The sequence below is a fragment of the Danio rerio genome, chromosome 11, assembly GCF_052040795.2.
Source record: "Danio rerio strain M-AB ecotype USA chromosome 11, GRCz13ab, whole genome shotgun sequence".
Lineage (NCBI taxonomy): Eukaryota > Metazoa > Chordata > Actinopteri > Cypriniformes > Danionidae > Danio > Danio rerio.
In genome coordinates, this window is record NC_141031.1 from 22,555,647 (window position 1) to 22,579,369 (window position 23,723).

The 23,723-nt window shown below is 35.6% G+C and overlaps 2 protein-coding genes across 8 annotated transcripts in view; one reads left to right on the top strand and one right to left on the bottom strand.

The window, feature by feature from the left end:
• Window positions 1-23,723, bottom strand: part of cep15 (centrosomal protein 15) — a 76,143-nt gene that overhangs the window by 47,280 nt on the left and 5,140 nt on the right. The gene's annotated exons all lie outside the window — the stretch shown is intronic.
• On the top strand, window positions 12,911-15,590 carry fezf2 (FEZ family zinc finger 2). Of its 5 annotated transcripts, none has more exon segments than NM_131636.2 (5): window positions 12,911-13,079; window positions 13,341-14,157; window positions 14,265-14,399; window positions 14,481-14,613; window positions 15,003-15,590. In NM_131636.2, coding segments are annotated over 4 exon segments (1,317 nt in total). In that variant the 5' UTR covers window positions 12,911-13,079; window positions 13,341-13,365; the 3' UTR covers window positions 15,260-15,590.

Sequence of the window (23,723 nt, forward strand, 5' to 3'; positions counted from 1 at the left end):
TTGCACAACAGGTTATTCTTAAAACAATTAGTCTTGTTCACATCATAGTAGCAGTTTCTCATTCCTTCCAACAAATTGCAAATGCTTTTGGACATGTGTCAATTGCTTTTATACAACTCTCTGCTGTTTTATAACATTATTATTAGCTTTTGTCATATCAGTCAAAATTAACTGAACTTGAGAATCCTGAATAGTCATTCCATATAAAACTAACAGTCCTCATTTCATTAATTGAGTCATTACATACAAAAATGTTAAACAAGTTGTCAGAATCTGTCAAGCTAATTTTATAACATTTTTACAATCTTTTGAGAACAAGTTGAACAATTTCATGAATGGTTTACAGACCTGTGTGTTGTAGGTTCAGTTCCAATATGTACTGCAATATTGTTTACAGTTGTGCACAGCTCTACCCAAATGAAATGTATTAATTCATTCATTCATTCATTCGTTTTCTTGTCGGCTTAGTCCCTTTATTACAGTTTTTCTCAGTCGCTTTGGTGCATTTCTCACAACACTATTTACATTTGCACTACAGGTCATGCATTTCTCAAAACAATTAGTCATTTGTTCACATCCTAGTAGCGGTTTTTCATTCCTTTCGACAAATTGCAAATGCTTTCGGACGTGCATCAATTGCTTTCATTCAACTCTCTGCTATTTATAACATTATCATTTGCTTATGTCATGTCAGTCAAAATTAACTAAACTTGTAAATGCTGAATAGTCATTCCATATAAAACTAATAGTCCACATTTCATACTTGAGTCATTACATACAAAAATTTTGAACTTGATGTCAAAATCGGTCAAGCAAAACTTTATAAAAAAAAAATTGTAAACTTTATTTGTCTGAAAAGGTCTTTAAAATAGAACAATTTGATGAATGATTTACTGACCTGTGTATGTTGCAGGTTCAGGTCCAATATGTACTGCAATATTGTTTACAGTTGTGCACAGTTCAACCAAAAGGGAGTTTATGTTTGTTGTAAATAAGGGTGTGTTTATTCTTTTGCACAATGCTGTGAATAAATTAGGATTGTAAATAGCAAATGCAGAGTAAAAATGTGAAACATATATATTCAGTGTCTTGTACTCAGATACCTCACTAAATGCAGTGATGTCTAACTTTACTGTAGTTTTCAAATGGCTGTGCAAATAGTATACAGTGCTGTCTTGAGCATTTTCAGGAAGTGTCACAAAAATCTGACTTTTTTGCATTGAAAATGTCCAGAGTAAACTCATAATGAAATCCGAACATGCAAACTAGTCACAAAAACGCTAACTGAGCCAAGGATCAAACCAGCGACTTTCTTGCTGTGAGGCAACAGCACTACCTACTGCGCCACTGCTTCAGCCTAAAGGAAATTTATGTTTGATGTAAATAAGGATGTATTTAGTCTTTTGCACAATGCTGTGAATAGATTAGAATTGCAGAGAGCATATGCAGTAAAAAGTGAAACATACATATTCAGTGAGTTGTACTCAGATACCTCACTAAATGCAGTGATGCCTGACTTTACTGTAGTTTTCAAATGGCTGTGCAAATAGTATATAGTGCTGTCTTGAGCATTTTCAGGAAGTGTCACCAAAATCTGACTTTTTTGCATTGGAAAAAAATTACAGAGTAAACTGTCAGAGTAAAATGGTGTCAGTATTTTTCACCTTGACACTTTCATTGACATGAATACTTGCTTTTGAGGAATACGTTACTTTTGAGGTACACTGAAAAAAGTGTTGCATGTAGAACTGTTGCAAACAATTTATTTGTGTTGAATTCAAACAAACAAATTAAGTTTAATAATGCTCTACATTTTGAGCAAGTGACATGCTTTTGCAGGTTATCAGCTAGGTTTTGCAGTTTGTACTAAATGTTTTGAGAAATGAATTAAATGGATTGCAAATGTAAATAGTGTTGTGAGAAATGTACCAAAAACCACTGAGGAAAAACTGTAATATTGGTAACCCCGAATTATTAATTAATTTCTGAATGGACTTTTCATGCATTTTGGTTGTTCATTTGCATGATAACCGCAATTTTTGGAGGCTTGAAAAGGGCTTTAAAAGAGGCTACTTAACACAAAAATTTAAATACTCCTCACCTTCGTGTATCGTTCAATCCCCTGAGATATTCGTTCAATCCCCTGTAATATTCATTCATCATCAGATCACAAATTAAGATATTTAAGATGAAATCTGAGAGCTTTCCATAGACAACAACAATCTGTAAATGTTCAAAGTTCAGAAAAGGAACCAAACAAGATTCCATGTAACTTAAGTGGTTCAACTGTAATCATACAGAGCTCAATGAACAAATTTGTGCGGCACAAAAAGACTTTATTAACCTCCCGCATCATATTAGAGTGCATGTTTACTTTGGGCAATATGCTGCTTGTGTGTTACTTTGCTCACTTAATTGGCTGTACATTGTTTTGCCCATTGTAAACATGCACCCTGATGACCTGGGGAGGACGAGAAGATTTTGGTGAACACAGTCATTTTTACAGTTTTGTTTTGCCGTACAAAAGTGTTCTTGGAGATTTGTATGATTACAGTTGAAACTCTGAAGTCACACGGAATGTACTGACAATAGGGATCATTTGCTGTCTTTAATTGGATTCAATTAGATTGAATTTAAAATATCTTATTTTGTGTTGTGAAAATGAACAAATGTCTCAGGGGATTGATGACATGAAGGTGAGTTAATAACAGACTTTGGAGTGAACTAATCCTTTAAAAGGCAAGATTTTTAGACTACTATTAACAAAAGCGTTACAAATTGGCATCAACACTGTCCTGGCATATACGTACAGTGTTTTGACTGAAAGCTTGAAACTCTTGTCATACCAGCTTCATTCAGTATTTACAGTATAAGTGAATCTCACAATACTTCAGCCTCGATTTAACCTCTCCCCTCACCCACTCGAGAAAACAAGAAGGAAAAAGTCTGAGATTAACATTTTGGGATTAAGACATAGCTCATCTTCAGTGCCTGTATGCTGTAGGACAGAAGGAGATTGACTGACCAAAGATGACGCAGAGCAGATCTTCTCAACCAGATTAACATTTTTCATAGAAGATTTCTAGAACAAATCAGTCTGGCCTTCAAGACAATAAGTATGAATGTGAGGGATTAGTTATTAATACTGCTGCATATTAAGTGAAGATGGAATATCTTTATAATAATGTGGATTCTTCGAAAACAAGTCTCCAAGGATGTGAAAAAAATCCAAGACAGGATGTCAGGAAAAAAATTACACCCTGATGCTAGATATGAATAACAAGTGGAAGCTTTAACATATGCAACACCCACCAAGGAATCACCTTTGTGATCTTACATTCTAATTATTCATATGGATATTTAATAACAAAATTAGATATATTTTAGTTTATTTTCAATGCTGAAATGTGGTTGAACAGGTTGACTGATTCTCAAAATTAAATGAGTTTATCCTTAAATTTTTTATTCATTTATAAGTTTAATCTCGCATTACTTTAACCTCGAGATGGTTTAATTTTTTATTTTCATTATTGAATGGCCAAAATTATGTATCAGATCAAATATTTGAGTTTAAGTTTAAGAGCAAGGACATTTTGTTTCACAAACACATTATTCTCCTCTTTATGACCTGTAAGGACACAGTTGATGATGAGAACTGTCTAATGTACCATTCATTATTTACATGCGCTCTGTCTGAATAGCAGACTTCACTGTGTCAACCGACAGATTGTTAAGCATAACGGAGGTGAAGTGTTTCGTTTAACCCCCTGGAGCATATACTACGAGCTATAACGCCGCGTTCATAGCCAGAGAAAAGAATGGAGGAGCTTTAACTAGCAGATGGAAATTGCCTTTTCATCTCCTTACTCTTTCCGATCCGAAGCCACGGATACAATTTGGTGTGTGTCTCGGCGCGGGGGCACAGGGCAGGGAAAGACAAATGAGTGAGGCCCGCCGCCAGAATATGTTCCCGCGGCCGCCGCTGTGACCTAATTGTCGGAATGTACGCTTCCTCCGAGCCGCTGATTTCACTGTAATCAACAGTGGAGGACAGAAATGCTCGCGGAGCGCCGTAAGAGAAGGCTAGGATATCATACATTTAATTTCCTCATAAATCCCGCCGCAATGCAACAATTTTGAGAGGGAGAGGACCCGGCGACAGATTAATAGGCAAGGAGATTTATTCTGGCACGATCTGAGCTGCTTTGGCTTTTAAGCCTCAATCAGGTTAGGAAATAGGAACGATAAGTGTATCCAAATAAAAGATTCTCCAATTGACCGGCGCAACAAGAACTGGCCCCAGGTTCGCACTTGCGTCTGCGCGGGAGAGGCTTCAAACGCAGCGTGTGACCTCGAGAACGAATGAAAAACAGAAATCGCAGACACAAACGCAGGGCTCGAGATTACATTTGTGTGCCAACATCGGTTTAGGCTTAAACGTTTCAATTCGAGGCCCGCAGCGTGCGTACTTTCACGAGCAGATGTCATTGCGCGGTGACGCGACCGAGCACGACTCTCACCTAGACGCGTGTGCTTCTAGAGGAGGGATTGGATGGATGGCAGTGTCTAAGTAAACAGGTAGATGTCAGATCCCTGCACCAAGGACAATTCAAAGCCTCTTATATTTCTTATCTCCGCATTAGGAGCGGGGAACAACGCGCCTGATTATTATTTTTTGATCTTTTCCGTGAAATGAATAGCTTAATGTTTAGAGTAATCTCACATTATGTTCGGCTCATGGGAGAGCCGTCGGGATAGGAATGAGTGAGTGAGGGAGAAACAAAGAGAGATGAAGATGATCATGATCATCATCATCCTGCTTTAATCAGAAATGGCTCAGAGGAGGATAAAGTGTGTCATATCTGGCCTTGTGAATGGGCTTATGCTGGGATCTCACTGTGCCTTCCCTCTTACACCCGCCCTTTGACTTGATGCAATTCAAGCAATCTGAAAAATGGAATGCCTGGTTTACTTGTTTTGTGATTAACACGTTTAAAACTGAAGGTTCTTCATTGACAATGATGGCCCAAGACAAACATTCACACAAGCTTTACATTACAAAAAAGGTTCTTTACATTAGAAAATGTTTTTGTTTTTTTTCAGACTAAAAAGCATTCATGAACTCTTCACTTAAAAGTTCTTTAGAATCAAGGCATCATTGATGTAAATACTAAAGCTTGGAACCTGTGTTTAAATGGGAACATTTTTAAAAGCTTCTGAATTATCATCTGCTATATATTTATAATAAGGTAGAAGTTGTGGTATATTTTGAATATAGTCATGGCTGAAAGGTTAGGCCTAACTTACAGGGAAAACTATATTAACAACACTGAACCTCTGCCTTTTTTAAACAAAACTGTTACAATAATATTATTACTATTATTATATATTTATTTCAACCCATGGCAGTCAAAAACAGTTTGTCTACACTTTATCCATCAATTTGCGTAAAAATAGACAACCAACTGCTGGGTTACCGAATTAAATGTATAAATATGTATATACACTTTAACAAAGTGTATATAATTCAATAACTTGATAATCTTTTAAATCATCTTTGTAAGAAGCATCTGTCATCAATTACAACGATTTTTCTAAAGCTCCACATGTAAAGTAATTCTGAACTAACCCAATGATGTCATGTGCAAGTCTAACAACTCCAAACATCCCCAAAGAAACACAAATATGCTGTAAATAAGTTTAAAGTGGATAATCAGGCCCTTAAGAGCAATGAGCTCACATTCTCCACAGCCAATCAAACGGCAGCAATCACATCCCTCGCTCATTCCCATTCTTCCTCCATCCACCTGTTTAGCAGCCTCAAGTGAATATGTTAATGTTCAACCTTACTCACAAGACACATCGTCTGCGTCCCGCGGCCTCCTCCGTCCCCCACAACACCCGAGGGGACATTCCCTTGTGCATTTTGCGGAGCATATTTAATTTGGTGGACAGATGAGGGACGTGCATGCTGAATAGGAAGGTGAAGAAGGGTTACTCAGGTTGCCCTGCACCCGCGGCTTTGTCGGGCTTTCCTCGGCCATTGTTCTGGAAAAAGCATTCAAACCTTGCGCTCCAAGCATCAAAGGTGCGGTCGAGTCCCCGGCGCTTTGGAAAAAAACACTGCGCCATTCAGAGCCCACATTATGGGGAACCAGCTGCACACGGACAAGGGTCAGAAAAATAGAAGCAGGAGCAAAAGTGGTTCGCTCAGCACTTGAAAGAACGTTGAAAAGGAAAATAGAGAAGAAAGGTGCGCTGAAAGACAATCTGAACAGAAAAGAGCTGGCTAAGAGAGCATGCACTAGATAGGCTATGACAAGACCACACAATTGTAAAAAAGCTAGTTTGTGTGGAGCTGAAGAGAGCTGAACGGACAGGCAGCAAGACGCAGGTGAGAAACTACTGGAATGTCCTGGCTGACAAAAGGACTTGGCATTAACAACAGACGTTTTTTTTTGCAGTCCACAGCAACTGTCTGACAACACAGCTCTTCTGCTTGCTCACCGACTTCTTTGCAACTTTGACAGCTGCTATACTTTTTGTCTTACTGTAGCCACATGAGTGAGGCTTGGTTTAAGCTCTAAGTTTGCTCAAAGTAAGCATTTCTGTTGAATTTAGAAAAAAAGATGTATGTGAACTTCAACACTGAAAACTGGACTGACACGGTTTCAATTTACTATAATCTTCTATGAAGCTGCTTTGACACAATCTACATTGTCTAAGCGCTATAGAAATAAAGATGAATTGAACTGAATTAAATTGACAGTTCACCAACAAATCTGCATGATAAATCTAAAACACTGTCCGAAATTAAGGTCCTAACAGGTCCTTCAAATGTACATATTAATACCAATAAAGTACAAATGTGTAACTCACAGTAACTTAAAAGTACAAAAGTCAACCTTAAAGGTACAAAAGTGTACACTAAAGGTACTAATGTCCACCAGAATTGTATAAAAATGTAAAGTTATGTATTTTGTACCCTTATTTATTTCTGAGAGTTTAGCACAAATCAGCTTGACTTTGTAGACATCTCTGAACATATTATATCTCTGAACATTTGCATATTATATATTGAAAAGATTTCATTTTTTTTGCATTATATATATATATATATATATATATATATATATATATATATATATATATATATATATATATATATATATATATATATATATTATAACAGAGCAAGGACATTTTCACAATATGTCTAATAATATTTCTTCTTCTAAAGAAAGCCTTATTTGTTTTATTTTGGCAACAATAAAAAGAGTTTTTAATTTTATTTAAAAAACATTTTAAGTTAAAAAAAATTAATAGCCCCTTTAAGCAAGTTTATTTTTTACGATTGTCTACAGAATAAACCATCATTAAACAATAATTTACCTGACTACCCTATCCTGTCTAGTTAACCCTTTAAATGTCACTTTAATCTATATAGACGTGTCTTAAACAATATCTAGTAAAATATTATTTACTGTCATCATGGCAAAGATCAAATAAATCAGTTATTAGAAATGAGTTATTAAAACTATTATGTTTAGAAATGTGTTGAACAAACGGGGGGCTAATAATTCAAGGAGGCTAAAAATTTTGATTTCAATATATATATATATATATATATATATATATATATATATATATATATATATATATATATATATATATATATATATATATATATATATATATATAATAAGGTTGAAGTTTACAATTGAGGCTGCGCTATACTGTGAATATAGTCATGGTTAAAAGTTTCAAATTAACTATATTAAGTAATATTTTAAAGAATATTTCATCATTTACTGACCCTCATGTAGTTATTACAGGGTTATTATAGTTTATTAAATCTATAATATTTGTTTAGCTGGATAACAAGGAAATATTTTTCATTTAAAACAAACAAACAAATTAATTAATAAATAGATAAATAAATATTGGCAAAAATGGGCAAACTTTAATATATATAAAAAAAGAAATGTTAATACAAGATAGTGTTATCTCTGGAAAAAAATAAAACAAATTTCTAAACCTGTAAAACTATCTTACTTCTGATGTGATACTTAAGATAAAACTTTTAAGAATATTAAAGCACAGCTTTAACACAACTATAAACTGTTACAGACATTTTTAAAAGAATGTCAGCTGCACTGAAAACAACATTTAATGTAAGACTTCATAAAAGAGCACACAAACAAAATATGTCTAATGCCTTGCTTTTTCATATCATAATCAAAAAAGTTATATTATTCCTATATGATCACAAACGTGGACACCTGCAGTCATAATGATTATGCCGATATGTTCTATCCCTGCCATTTGATCTGTTTATGTTAAACATCAGTCCACACTATGGATTTCTTACTCACCAATAACAACAAAAAGTCACTAAGAAAATGCAAACAAGGATGCTGATTCAGACCTAATTCACTTTACATATTAATATCTGTGCAGTTTGTAATCTAACTTACATGTTTGAAGCAAACACTTAAATGACAAAATGAAGCTATCGTTTAGAAAACATTCGGTCACACTTTACAATAAGGTTCATTAGTTAATGTTAAATATTGCATTTACTAACATGAACAAACAATGAACAATACATTATAAAATACATATACAAATACATATAAAATACAGTATTTATTCATGTTGATAAACGTTAGTTAATGAAAATACAGTTGTTCATTGTTAGTTGATGTTAACTCATGATGCATTAACTAATGTTAACAAGCATGGACTTGAATGTTAATAATGCATTAGTAAATGTTCAATTTTGATTAATAAATGTATATGTGTTGTTTATGATTAGTTAATGTTAGTAAATGCATCAACTAATGAAGCTTATTGTAAAGTGTTACCAAACATTGATGAAAGTAATCCGTAAACTCACTCAAACCAACATTGAGGAAAAGTGAACTAATCAACAGATCTCTTCTCTGTATCATTGGAGAATCACAGATCAAAGCTAAATTTAAATTTTCATCAAGACTCTTCGACTGATCTGAGAACAGATGGTTTGCAAGCGTTGTATTGAATCAGTCTCTAAATGCACCCAAGGGTGGGTTTCCTGCCACAACGTGTGACACAATGTGTCTCTGGAGGTGTGTTTGTGTCGCGCCATATTTCTGTTTGTCTCTGTTGTCTTGTAATTCTCACAATTAATGTGCTGCATCTCAGTGCACCTGAAATATAAAGCTGCTGAGTTCACAGGTGTCTGTTATCTGGAAGTACACAGTACTGTTGGCCAGACACTTTTTAGTTTTTTCTCCTAATATAAAACACTAATGGGATTTACAAGCTGTCATTGCTGTTGTAAAAGATGGAGTCATTTATAAAAAAAAACTTAATCATGTTATAATCAGACAAAGTGGATAGAGATCAAGAACATAATCCTGTTGAAAATTAGCCTTCAGAAAAGTAAATATGTCAAAACTGACCACTTTTAAAACCTGAAGTCTACTTATGTATTTGTACATTAATGCTTGTTTCCATGAGTTACCCAAAAAGTTTTGATTATGTCAGTTAGTTAACTTTATTTGTCCCTGTAGGGAAATTTTATTTGCAGCATACACTCATAGAGACATCTGACATTTCACCTATGACATTTATATACATAAATCATATAAAAACATGGTACCCCTACTCTAAATAAATATCTAGTATACTGGCTATCAACTGCTACTGAGAGAGGAGGAATTTAAAAACTTAATTGCTAGAGGTATAAATGGACATTTTGTCCTATTTCTTACACATCTGGGAACACAATATCGATGAACTGATGGTAACAATTGGAGGGTGTATGATAAAGGATGTCTCTCATCCTTTCCACACCAATTTTGAAAATTAGCCATGCATAATAATAAAACCATGGTTTTTGATGTTCTGTTTACTATATCCATAGTCATCTCGATACTTCCCCAGATGATTGATTACAATAGAGCTGAAAACCTTTTTGTATTAAATTGTATATATTTATTAAACTTTATTATTTAGATATTTATATATATTTATAAGGATATATATTTACCCCTCAGCCAGACAGTTTTTGCTGAATAGGCAATTTATGTCTGAACAAAACTGTAGAATATGAATAAACCTTATTGGTGAAGTTTTGAGTGCTGCTAAAGTATTATTATGATAAAACATCTAATAAACGTGTGAAGTAAAGTGGGATAAATGAATAGCGTAAGCTAAATATTACTGTATGATAAATGTCTGCATTGAGTTGCCTCAATCAAACTGCTTATTACATAAATTTTATATACAGTAAACATACAAACATAACAAGTATGAATAATCAGCGGGGATTCAATGTAAATTGCCTGCCAAAAGGATTACTGAAAAGGCAAGACTATCATTGCATCAAAAGGGTGATTGAGAAGAAGAAAAGTTAAGATAAAGCTCATTTAGTCCAATGGATAAAAATTTTTTTCTTATTTTTTTAAACTTTTTAAACTTACTCAAACCGGAAGAACATCACAATTTTAAAAAGCCGAAGGCTGGAAATCCATTTATCCCACTTCGAATTTAGTTAGTCTAAACATTTTTTAAAGATTCTGTATCTCATTTTTTGGTCATTAGATTCGTGCTGTTTATCAATCAACCTGTTATTTTTGTTTCAATTAAGATCTAAAAGTTTTGCAAGCTACTGTATAAAATAGCCAAGCAATATAGGCTACTTCCGTACAGAGCAAAAAAAGCCAGTTTCCTCTAACGGCGGCGATTTATTCTCAAACTTTATGTAAAGTTATGTATTTTCTACACGACAATTAAACGCGCCTTAATACACAAGCAATTTGTTTTGTAAATCGTGCTCCGTCTTTTGCCTCTTGCTTTCTGAAGACCAGCGCGTCCGCTGAATGGGATTTCGAGCTAATTTCACAACGTGTTCGCGGACTGATGGAGAAGTTACTGCAATAGGATCAATGTTGATTGTGTAGACAAGCCGCTAATTGAGCCTGAATAAACTCAAATTAGAGTTCGATCATTTGCATATGAGTAGAATTAGTGGAACCTGTTTAAAGCCCTCTCTGCAGCGGTTGCAGGTGTGGGGAAAGGGATTTTTCAAAACGAGCAAAAAAAATTTTTTTTTATTTTATATTTAGAGGACTGTCTTCTGCTTAATAGGCTGAATTTATTTGATCAAAATACGATACATATTATTAAATAATATTTTAGTTAAAAACAACTGTTTCTGGGTTGTTTGTGCAATATAATACAGTATTGAAACATTTCTGATTGTTATTGGTTTTGTGGCTTCTTGCCATTTTAAAAAATACAGTAGTTTTTTCCATATAATAAATTGACAAATAAGTTTATTTCAAAATACTGTTATTTTGAACTTTATGTTTACTTATAAATACTGAAGAGTAAAAAAAAAAGTTTTCCACTAAGTAATAGTCTTCAATGTTAGGTAAATAAAAACCTTTATTAATGATTGCGCACCAATAATACAAAGAATCACGTGACTTTAAATTTTAGAATGATGTGAAAATTCAGCTTTAAAGCACAATTACATTTTAATATTTACTAAAACAGAAAGGTTTATTTGAATGGAAATTATAATCTGTATTAGGTCTATTTTAATAAGTAATGCACCCTTGGTGAACAGATTTGTTAAAAAAATAAATCATGTTTCCAAACTTTTAGTATTACAATATATTAAAACTATTACAATTGACGAAGAAACGAATCAATGCCAATCCGCAATGGGCTGCTCACTGCATGCAAAACACTAACAAATTAATTACTGTCATAGGCAGTCGTGCTAGAAGACGTCATCACGCTTCAATCAGTGGAATGCTAAGTCAACATCTCCGGGCGACGCTGTGTGAGCAGCTTCAACCATATTCTCCTCTCAGTAATCAAGTTGCGGCCTTTTTGTAATAATTTGTTGTGAGTCTCAGGTGAAATCGTCTGCAAACAAATGAATTCAAGCTGGCCCTCTTAAAAAGACGAGAGGGCGACTGGTCATTGTAGCAAGCACACAAAACTCTGGATTCCGGCAAACTTTTTATACAGCTTTAAAAGGGTCTCTCTTTTTTTCATTTCGTGCTATACCTCTGGCCAGGCTAAGTCTTTTCTTCCCCGCTTTAATCCTTTCCTTTATTTCAGAAAAACACAAAACCAGGTTCCACGCAGTGCTTTAGTGGCTAAAAGTGAAAGAGCTGCTTCTTTCGGGGCTGAACTCTGAATCGCGCTGGAAAATTGGTTCCTCTGAATAGGTGAAGGAGGAAAAACGTTTAATAGGATCCGAGGGAGGTTCTGCTCTTGCAATCTGCTCTCTAAACAGGTGGAAATGGGACCTTCTCAATTGAACAAATAGTAAGTATAAACCAGCATGGAAAAGCAATTTTCAGTGACAAGGATTAGCAACTTGCAATGAAAATTGAAACTGGTCGGAGGGTTTTTATTAAACCAAACATTTTCTGTAAAAATGATCACTGTAAAAAGCACACACAAAATAAATAAAGTGCTAAAATCAATTAATAAATAAATAAGTGATGTATAAATTGTCACTATAATATAAACTTTTTTAGTGACACTATGCTATGCCTACTCAGTCAAAAAAAAAAAAAAAAAAAAAAAAAAAATATATATATATATATATATATATATATATATATATATATATATATATATATATATATATATATATATATATATATATATATGATAAACTTTTAAAAAGTTACTAGAATAATGTGTATGACTGATTTTTCATTAATGTGACTGCCCCCCAACTGAACCTCGCAGATCATAAATGTGAATGCGCATCCACTGTGCTGTGGATGCGCGACGTGACGATTTGGGGCAAGAAACTTAAATAATAATCTGTAGTATCTGTCATGCATACCACCCCCGTGGCCGTGTATAAATGAGCGGTAAGAGAGGGGACAGTTCTGGTGATGGCGTTTCCTTGTCACCCTGATAAGAGCAAGAGCAAGTGATGTCAGCTAAGTGCTCCAGACAGTGATCTCGCGCTGATGAGGACGTCTGCGAGTAAAATGTGACAGTGCAGTCACGCCGCTATCGTTGAATACATCTGCTGTGCGCTTTAGAGGAAAAAGGTAAACTACAACATCGACTCTGGCGTAAGTTTGCTGTAAGATTGCTGAATAGGAATCCACTCTGGGAGGGGTTTTGTCTTATTCTCTGCTTAACGAGCTCTGTAATGTCCTGTTAATTTTGTGTGTACTAGTTAATGAGCATTAATCGGGTACCCCTGGATGCTATTGTTCTGGGGATGGCCATTTAAATGCAAATGGATGACATTGTAAAAGCAAGGTGCTTATTAAACTGGTGCGTGTCCTGGCTTCTCTGGAATTCAGCAGGAGAGGACGGGGCGGCTGGTCGATGCTCACACCAAGTTGGGTAGAAATGGCGAGCTCTCTTCCTCTGGAAACAGTGATGTCCTGCCCGAGACTAGACGACAGGAGCGGGGCCACGGCTGCACCCAAGTCCCTGGCCTTTTCCATCGACAGAATCATGTCCAAGACGTCGGAACCGAAAGCCGCCGCCGCGGAGGAGCGATCCGAAGGGAAGAAGACGGTCGGCTTGTGTTCACCGATTCCCTGCATGATCCCGATCCAACCGTTCAGCTACGACCTGCAAGCCAAGGCTTTAATGAACTATTCCGAGTTCTGGAAAGTTAATTTCAGGGGAGCATTATGCACTTCAGCGGCCATGTGTAAAACCAACTGCGGCGTCTGCAGTAAAGCGGATGCGGGGATAAAGCACTCGGTGCTGCCAGGGACCAGGGTCATCAAACCGCAGGTGATACACCAGGCGCTGGCTATGCCCGCCAACGGATCCTTGTGTTATTTCAATTACCTGGACTCTGCTTATCAGTCTGAGCTGCTGAGTGGACATTTATTTTCTTCGGCAATCGCGAACTCTCAAGCACAAGCCATAAGCGCGCATCAGAAGCTCCTCTTGTTGGAGAACGCTAAACTTGCTTGCGTTTCTCCTGAGAAATTTCCCACACCTCAGTACCCACATAAAGAGCATCTGCCCGGGCAACTGGACCAAATCGTGCGGGAGAGCCACAACCTGACGGAGAAGAATGGAGTGAAAGCGCACAGCAAGACGAATAACTGCTCTTCAGACGGGAAACCCAAGAACTTCACGTGTGAAGTTTGTGGAAAGGTAAATTGAAGGATTCTGAAATGGTTTTGATGGGATGTGGGAAAAGTAAAATAGTACATAAATTGCTGATTATTTAGGCCTATTAAGCAGTTTCTATTCTTTTAAAGGTCTTCAACGCGCACTATAACCTCACTCGCCACATGCCGGTACACACAGGAGCGCGGCCGTTCGTGTGTAAAGTATGCGGGAAAGGTTTCCGACAAGCCAGCACGTTGTGTAGACATAAAATTATTCACACACAGGTAGGTTAAAATATATATGTATAAACACTAAAAATTTTTAATTTTAATAAAATGCTCTCAAGTGATTAATTGTGTTTACAGGAGAAACCTCACAAGTGTAACCAGTGTGGAAAAGCTTTCAACAGAAGCTCTACGTTAAACACACACATCCGAATTCATGCGGGATACAAACCATTCGTCTGCGAATTTTGTGGAAAGGGTTTTCATCAAAAAGGTAAAACTTTTTTATATATATATTTTAAAATATGTAACCTATTTGTTGTGTATAGGCCAACATATTAAATAACGTGCTCAATTTCATTGTATCATTGTTAGTTGCTGAAACAAGGTAACCAATTTTAAACGATAAATTAGTATCTCTACTAACTACTTACCATTGTATTTTACATTTTATACGGGTCAAAACACAGACCTTTACCTCCTTTGTACGTCGACAGTTCTCGGCGTGATATTAACTGAGTTTGACAACTTCTTGACTTCAACGTGGAAAGTGCTGATTAGGGAAGGCTTGGAAGTGAAACTCTTCTGTTAAATATAAGTTAATTGTGAACTGTTGACCTGTTTAGAGAAAAAACTTACATAATTATTTTGTTCTTTTTTCAGGGAATTACAAGAACCACAAACTAACCCACAGCGGCGAGAAACAGTACAAGTGTTCAATCTGTAGCAAAGCCTTCCATCAGATCTATAACCTCACGTTTCACATGCACACACACAACGACAAGAAGCCCTTCACCTGTGGGACCTGCGGGAAAGGCTTTTGCAGGAACTTTGACTTGAAAAAGCACATACGGAAATTGCACGATAACGCTAATTGTTTATCCGGCGGAAACGATTCTTCCAGAGGACACCAAAACTGAGACGCGACAGATTTTGACTGAAACTGATGAACCGCACGATTTTTTTTTTTTTTTTTGTGGTGCTTTGACATCTTCCACCGACACGAACGAAGATGCCCGGGACTGGGGAAAACCATAACATCATCGAGGAATTGTACATAAAATAGAATAAAATATTATTTAATGAAACCACTGCCATACGGGGCTATGAAGCAATTATTTGTAGACTAGAGGGAAAAGCGTTTTATAAATAAATGCAACCTATGTGTAAAAAAAAGAAATGTTTGATAAATTTGTAAATTTGTTGACGCAGTAAAGCAAACATGCTAAAATAAAATCATAAATACAATAATGTCGGATTTATGTTGTTTTACTGGGAGAATTGGTAATTAATATTTGTTTGTCTCATGCACCTTATTTATTTAATTCAGGTTTTTATTTTAGAATGTGGTGATTTTTCATGTTTGTGAAACTGTGCAGATTTTAACGATTTGGAACATTGCCAAATCAGTCATTATATATAATAAAAAAACGAAAATGGCTACTAAAAACTTTTAAACGGAAATCCTATTTTTTAGAGTGAATGAGATGTTTAAGGAAAAACAACTGCGCCCTTTTTTAGAAACAGACTGTAATAGGCCACTTTACAGTAAATTGGATGCATAAACCTCACGCTATACCAATTTTATGGTTTATTAAAATCAAAGCACGATGACTCACTCATGTATCAAATATAATAAATAACTATCGATCTATTGCCTGCAGATTCGGTGCCGTTTAATTTAAGCTCATAATGACATGTCTGGTGGAGTTCAAGCCTGTCCTTTCACTCAGACATTTGATACACGACTCTGCCTCTGTGACCGTACACTTGACTTCGGTTTAATGGCTCAAATTATCAGATAAAACATGGACTCTTGAAAGCCTATTACGTTAATCAACTAAAGAGCCTCAGGGGAAGCTCCAGCGCATCAAGTCGTGTTCATCAGAAGGTGGAAAATGGACTACACTTCTCCTTCTTCTCATCACCGCAGCATTAATAAACAATAATGTATTCCGCGCACGGATCCTGGAACAATATTATCCTTACACGCTAACAGAAATTCTGATGAGAGACGAGCGCGTGATCCCAAATCTCGCTCTCCCAATTACAGCCCAATTAGCAATTATGCCAACGTCTTGGGACTACGAGGAAGACTAATATTACTAGTTGAATGGCCTATTCACCTACTCAGAGGCACGGTTCTAAAATGTGTGGACAGAAGTGTCTTTATTTCATTCAGAAGCGTTTAAAATATCGTCCCGTGTGGAATAGGCGTGATTTATTTAAAATCATAAATCACGATGCTTAAAGAGGGATAAGCGGGATTCGAGATGTTCAACCTGTCATGTACTTTACAAAACAAAAATGATAACCTGAAATAAAAGCTGACACAAATTGATTTGGTTGATATAGATTGCTGGTTGATGTATGATACTTTTTTTGTTTTGTTTTTGATGTTTCCAGTTTAAAGTTGGAAATCTATAAAAAATATTAAAACCTACATATAAAGCGGACTAGTAAAATAATATTCCTTAAACATTTCTAAACTAATTTTAATATCAAATGTTTTACAATATTAAAATGAATTATATTAAATAATAACAATAATAACAAAATAACAGAATATTTAATTGTGTTATTTACAGAACCAGTGAGTTAACAAGTGCGTTTTAAAATAATATGTTAAAATAATATTTTTTAAGAACAATGTGTGCCAAATAAATGGTTCGAAAGGTATTAAAGGTACAGTTCACTCAAAAAAAAAAAAGGAAATTCCTGCACATTTATTCGATCCCAAGTGGTTCTAAACTTTTATAAATTTCCTTTCTCATTTGAACACTAAACATCTATTCTGAAGAATGTTGGGGGGAAATGGCATCCATAGGCACAAAAATGGTTTTTGTTTCTTCCTTCCACATTGTTTTGTATATCTTTCTTTGTATTTAACAGAAGAACGAAACTCAAACATGTCTGGAGCAAGTGGTGGATGAGTAAACAATGTCAGATTTATTTATTTATTTGTTGACTATCCCTTTAAATTATCTTCATGAAATTCTATATGGCTTTATTTTAAAGGTTTGCATAAATGCAATGAACTGGAAGCGCATGATTTAATAAACGAAAAACGCGTAGTCAAAGCAATAAAAAGGAGCCACGGTGAATTCATACTGTTGTAAAATATTGTCGATATCTTTTAAATATTTTACCCGACTAAAGAAAAAAGAAAAAAAACACACAAATTTAAAAAAGTAACACGTTTCCAATTTTATTTAAAGTGGTCTGAAAGTAAAATAAACGTGTAAGTTGTAACTCTGATAAAAAATAAATAAAATAAAAAAGAAAACTAATAAAAAACAACAACTTTAAATCAGCAACTAAAAGTTGCTGACGATGGGTTGTTATGAACCGAAAACAGAGCATTTCAGCTAAGGGGTCTGGGAAAATAGCAGTGGGGGCGGGTCTCAGCAAAAGACATGTTTGTGTGGGGTATAAAAAAACCTCTTTTGTACAAAGCTGCCTATCTTGCCTAGTGCCCAAAAAAGATTGCGGTGAAGAAAACAACCTAAAGGCAGTCTCGTTGGCCTTTTTCTGCACTTACCTCTCAAACATCTGAGCAACCGGCTTTGCTTCTAGAAACATGTTAATTGACAACGGAGCTCATTACTGCATGCACATGTAACGCGGCGAGAGGGATTATAGGGACAAGAGCGCATTAATGAACTGTCAACAGCGGAGAGCATGTACACGACAGAGATCAGCCGAAATTGAGGCATTTACAAGCGACAAAAGCCCCGACTGAGACAGGAAGAAAAAAAGAGCTAGACTTTTGTTTGGTCAACTCAATTGATTGTAAATGGAAGATTAACGGGGGTAGCGTCAGCATTTTTAAGGGGGCGAGGAAGAAAAGACCCCAATTAAGTCCACCAAATGTTAACTACATCGTTTCTCTCAGTTTAGCCCAAATGAAATTCTAATTAAACCGTCCTCCTTCCATCGTTTTGGAAAGCAATTTCTCTCCCAGTTGGAGAAGAGCGGGCTAGTTGTAGTTCTTGTTAAGAGAAGCATTGCTTCTTGGCACAAAGCGCTCGCGAGGCGCATTGAGGCGCGCCGAGGGGAAAGTTAATGAGCGTCAGGCGCGCGCTCTTTGGATCCGTTCCTGCAGAACGGTGTTGAAAAGACGGACTCGGCCAAGCGACCGCATGGTGTTCTGTACACGTATTTATGTCCAAGACGATGATGATAAAGGAGGTCAACCTGACAATATGTTTTTTAATCCAGTTTTACGGGCTGTGAACGAATGACTGAGACTAAATGTAAAAAAAAAAAAAAAAAAAAAAAAAAAAATCGAAGAAAATGTGCCTGCCGCCTTATTAAACAAAAAAGAGCAAGTTAACAAAATGACTTTTTTTGTAAAACGTGTAAGCCGTTTTGTTCTAAAATATTGTTTATCCTAACATATTTTATCCACCAAAAACATAGAGTTCACCAATAAAAAGACATTCATAAAAGTGTTTGCTTCACAGTTGTGGAGAACATTCTTTTTACAAACGAGTTAAAACATACAAATACTTATATTTAAAAAAAAAAAAAAAAAAAACTTTGACTTTGACAAAAAGTTTGACTTTTCCATTTTTTAAGAAAAAAAAAAAAAAAAATATATATATATATATATATATATATATATATATATATATATATATATATATATATATATATATATACATGATTTACAGTGACTTAGGGTGCTTTCACACCTGTGAATCGATTCAGTTGTTCCGAAACAGAGATTAAAATTGTTACATTGTTGCTCTTTGCTCTTGGAGCGGTTCGCTTTCACACTGCAAAGTTTCTAATCGGACCAAAAGAGCTAAAACAAGTGACGTGCGAGTAAACTCTCCTTACATTGGTCAGAGTGTCAGGGTTTATTTTGCAGCGCCCCGCTAAGCTGTCAGGAGAGGTGGTGGTTTGGTGGTGATTGACAGGGTGCGCGCGCGTGACGTGTCTGAGGAGAGACACGGTGGGGAGGGGTGAGAAGGGTGCGCGACGATGCCTATTTGATGACTGGGAGAGAGACGCGAGATTACCGGGAGATCATCCCTCGTTCGCGGGCATCCGGAGACTCGCAAAACTTCCCGCCCTACTCATAATTCTCTCTTCATATAGCCGTAAGCCTATTACATATCCATAAAACACTGTGATATAACCGCGCTCGGATCGGATCGCTTTCTCACTGCAATCGAACCGCTCCAGGGTTCGTTTCAATCGAGCCGAGACCACCTCATTCAAGCGATCTCGGAGCGATTACTTTGGCGCGGAACAGAGCGCGATTGCCCTGTTCACATATGCCAATCGAACCGCGCTAACTGGGCAATCGAGATACGTTCCGAAACAAAAGTGTAGGTGTGAAAGCACCCTTAGATAAAACAATAAAACATGTCTCAGTGCAAATTTAAAAAATAACAAATAAATATGTTTTAAAGTCTTGTGGCTGAAAATCTATCTATCTATCTATCTATCTATCTATCTATCTATCTATCTATCTATCTATCTATCTATCTATCTATCTATCTATCTATATATATCTTAAAAATTGCTATTTATTTCTATCAAAGAAAGTGAAATAAATTACTGAATACACCTTCATGATGAAAGACTTTTCCATTTCTTGGACAACATAAAATAACATAAAGTGGCCTAAAATGAAAAAAAAAAGTATCTGTTTAACTTTCCATTTAAATTTAAAGTCTTATTAAATGTTCCAAAAACAAAACAAACAAACAAAAACTATAATTTATAATTTTTCCTACAAAATGTTTCTGTTTTGTTCTAAAATTTGGATTTATTCCACCAAATATGTGCAATCAACTTAAAGACATTTTTTTGTGATGTTAAGAGAAAACATCACAAATCTTGACCTAAAATCATTAAAATCTTGACCTTCATATGAACACATATTGATCTTTCAGATAAAACATAATGTGACCACATTATTCATAACCTTTTTTTCTTGTACAAAACTGTAAAGTTCATGCAACAGCACTTTTCAATAATATGAATAAAAAGACAATCAACCTTATATGAATTAATACTTTCAGACACCCTTGTTTACAAGGTACAAAATATTATCATGCAAAAAATGCTATGTGTGTTTACACTGGCATTCCTAAACGAGCAGGCATTCCCCATCACACAGGGCACTGAGTAGCAGGCATCGGTACGTCAGGCCTGTTCGTCAAGGGCATGCTCACAGAAGGAGCTTTATTGCTTTAAGGTGTCGAGGCAGTGCCGGGACTCACATCAATGTCAGTCTCGGGTATGACCTCTATTCACAAGCAGTCTTGAGGGCTTCAGGCCACGCAGCTGAAGGGGACCTTCTGTCCCTTCGTCCAACTCTTTACCCACACTGTCTTAAAAGAGACGAAGGTCTGACCTCGAAACAAACCGTTCCACAATAAACAACCTCATTTCCCAGCTTTTTATAGAAATATGAATGCACAGTGTTAGGAAGTAAGGTGCTGATGATTAGGAGTAGATAGTTTAGATTGTTGTTTTACATAGACAAGTGACCTGAAACCAGTCTCATTGTATGGCAGGATCAGTAAATCTGGGATGTCCGGTGCTAATCTTTTGACCCAGGATGCCCTTTCAGGACAATCTCCACTGCCTGTTTACCAATGGATGGGACTTAATTAACTCAGACCAAAAACCCCGCTGTTAAGCTGGTACACCAAGTTAGAAAGCAGGGGATTTTATAAAAGGCGATGTGTCATCGGCTGATCCCTTAGGCTGTGATTTTACGGCCGGCCCGTGGTGGAATTCTGATCGAAATACAGTGTACTGAATATATTTGGCATTAAATACTGAGACTGAGTGGATGTTTTGATTGTTTGAATTAAAGGGTTCCAGTGAGGTAAGAGGGAAAATAACAACATCCAAACCCAAAATCAATACTAAACAGAATGACGTATAAGTTAGCCAAAACAAAAACCCACCAGGAGTCCCCTTATGACCAGCACTAGTGGTGGAATAATAGTTTCAAGAATGGAGAGAATTCCCCAACAGGCTCCTGAGCAAAAGCTATTCGTGTTTAAGTGCACTACATTGACAAAGATCTTTGGTAGTGAAAAGCTCCTTTGGGAGCAATGGGTGGTATGTTTCTGATGGAAGACGAACTTGTTTAGCTAAGGAGACATTATAATATTTATACTGCCTTTGAGTTCTGATGATTGATGCTGAACGGGAATGCTCGGATGTTTCATTATATGCTTTTTGTTGGTTATTTTCAAGATATTTAAATAAAACAGTGTGGCATAATCACCAATATTTTGTTTTTTGTTTCATTCAATGTGAATGGATTTTTCTTAACTAGATGAATGAGAATACTAAAAAACTGCAAGTGTATGTTTTTTCAGGTGTTTCATTAGCAACAACTAATACACATACTCTAAAATTTAATCATATTTTTTGTCACCTATTTTTAAAATGTGCTAAATATGGGATTGTGACAATTTTGTTTCAGAAATGCAATTATGAAATATTTATTGATTTTTAAAGATCTTTAGAGATCACATAATTGCATCGGCAATTGAAATAATTTTAATAGGACGACGCATGCAATCTGCAATTATCACATTTTTTATTTGAGAAATCTAATACAGTTGAAGTCGGAATTATTAAACCTCCTGAATTAATAGCCCCCATGTTTATTTTCCCCTAATTTCTCTTTAACAGAGATTTTTTTTTTACTTTTCTAAACATAATGGTTTTAACAATTCATTTCTAATAATCGATTTATTTTGCCATGATGACAGTAAATAATATTTGACAAGATATTTTTGAAGACACTTCTATACAGCTTAAAGTGACATTTAAAGTCTTAACTAGGTTAATTAGGTTAACTAGGCAGGTTAGGGTAATTAGGCAAGTTATTGAATAATGATGATTTGTTTTGTAGACTATCGGGGGAAAAAAAATTATATTTATTTATATATAATTTTATAGTATTAAAGTACTGAACTTAATTTTTTAACTGCTTTTATTTTAGCCAAAATAAAACAAATAAGACTTTCTCCAGAAGAATAAATATTATCAGACATACTGTGACAATTTCTTTGCTCTGTTAAACATCATTTAGAAATTAAAAAAAAAAAGAAAAAAATATATTTCAAAGGGGGTTTCAATATTCTGATTTTAACAATATATATGCTTATGTATTATTGTATTATTAATGAATTGTTTTTAATTGATTCCAATATAAAATACTTGCAGTCTACAGATTTATCTTTTCCAAAAAATGAATTAGAAAATATTAATAGAAATACTCCAAAATTCTTTAAATAGAAAAATGCACACAATATGCCATACTTGCCAACATAATCAACTTTTCTAATTTCAAATGGCATGATCACAACTCCACAAATAACATTTATACAGACAGACAATGTTAAATAAGAACCAGCTTTGCTCTATCATCTCTCTATAACACTCCTCAAGCTCTGGCAGACATCCAGGTGTCTGAGACCCTGATCTGATCTCCAACATTTGGTCTTGGCCTGTGCCTGGGCTCTGACAGCCTCAGTTGGCAGTGGTATCTGTAGCCAAATCACCTCAGGCCTTTCCCCATTAGAATACATAATGCAGAACTAGTCATTTGGAAGGGCTCCAGATCGTGCTCTTCAAAACCCTTTTAGATAATTTGCCGTCTTACTGTTCATCCACACCCACAATTCTTCACCCCATCCGCGGCCAACTGACCCCCACCAACCGTCCCCGCCAATCTGGTGGCCTCGACTGGTGCCCTGACCTCAGGGGCAAGAGTCCCAGCTGAGGAGGAAGGGCAGCTGCCAACCAGCACCACTTCAATATTGACCATCCAGATGATCGCATTTGTCAAGCCGCCACTCCGTGTCACCCACAACCAGTTTGATCATCCAATTAGGCTAGGTCACGGTCTGTAGTCTCTCCCAGTACACAAAATGCTAAAAGATTATGAAGTAAAGAACAAGAGGCTGAAAGTATATTTAAGTGTACAATAGATACATTTGTTTAAATATTTAAAGTTTGGAGAACATCCATTGAAAAGAACTGAAACAAATTATTTTGTTTAACAATTAAGTTGTTTTACAAATAATCCATATTCTTCGAGAAAATTAAGTGAGAGGTCATTTTGAATGCTCTTAATTATTAGTATCACAAACATATCTGTGGCCAAAACTGTCACTATGTTTCGTTCCTCAAAATTAATTTCTCTTTCTATTCCCTACATTATATAATAGTTTACCCCAAAGGCAATATTTTCTAACCATTAACTCACATTCATGTGGTTCTAAACATTTATGAATGTCTTTCTTCTGTTGAAAACCAAATAAGATATTGTTAAGAATGTTGAAAACCAACAGCCATTCACATATGGTAGAAATGAAAAAATGCTATGGAAGTCAA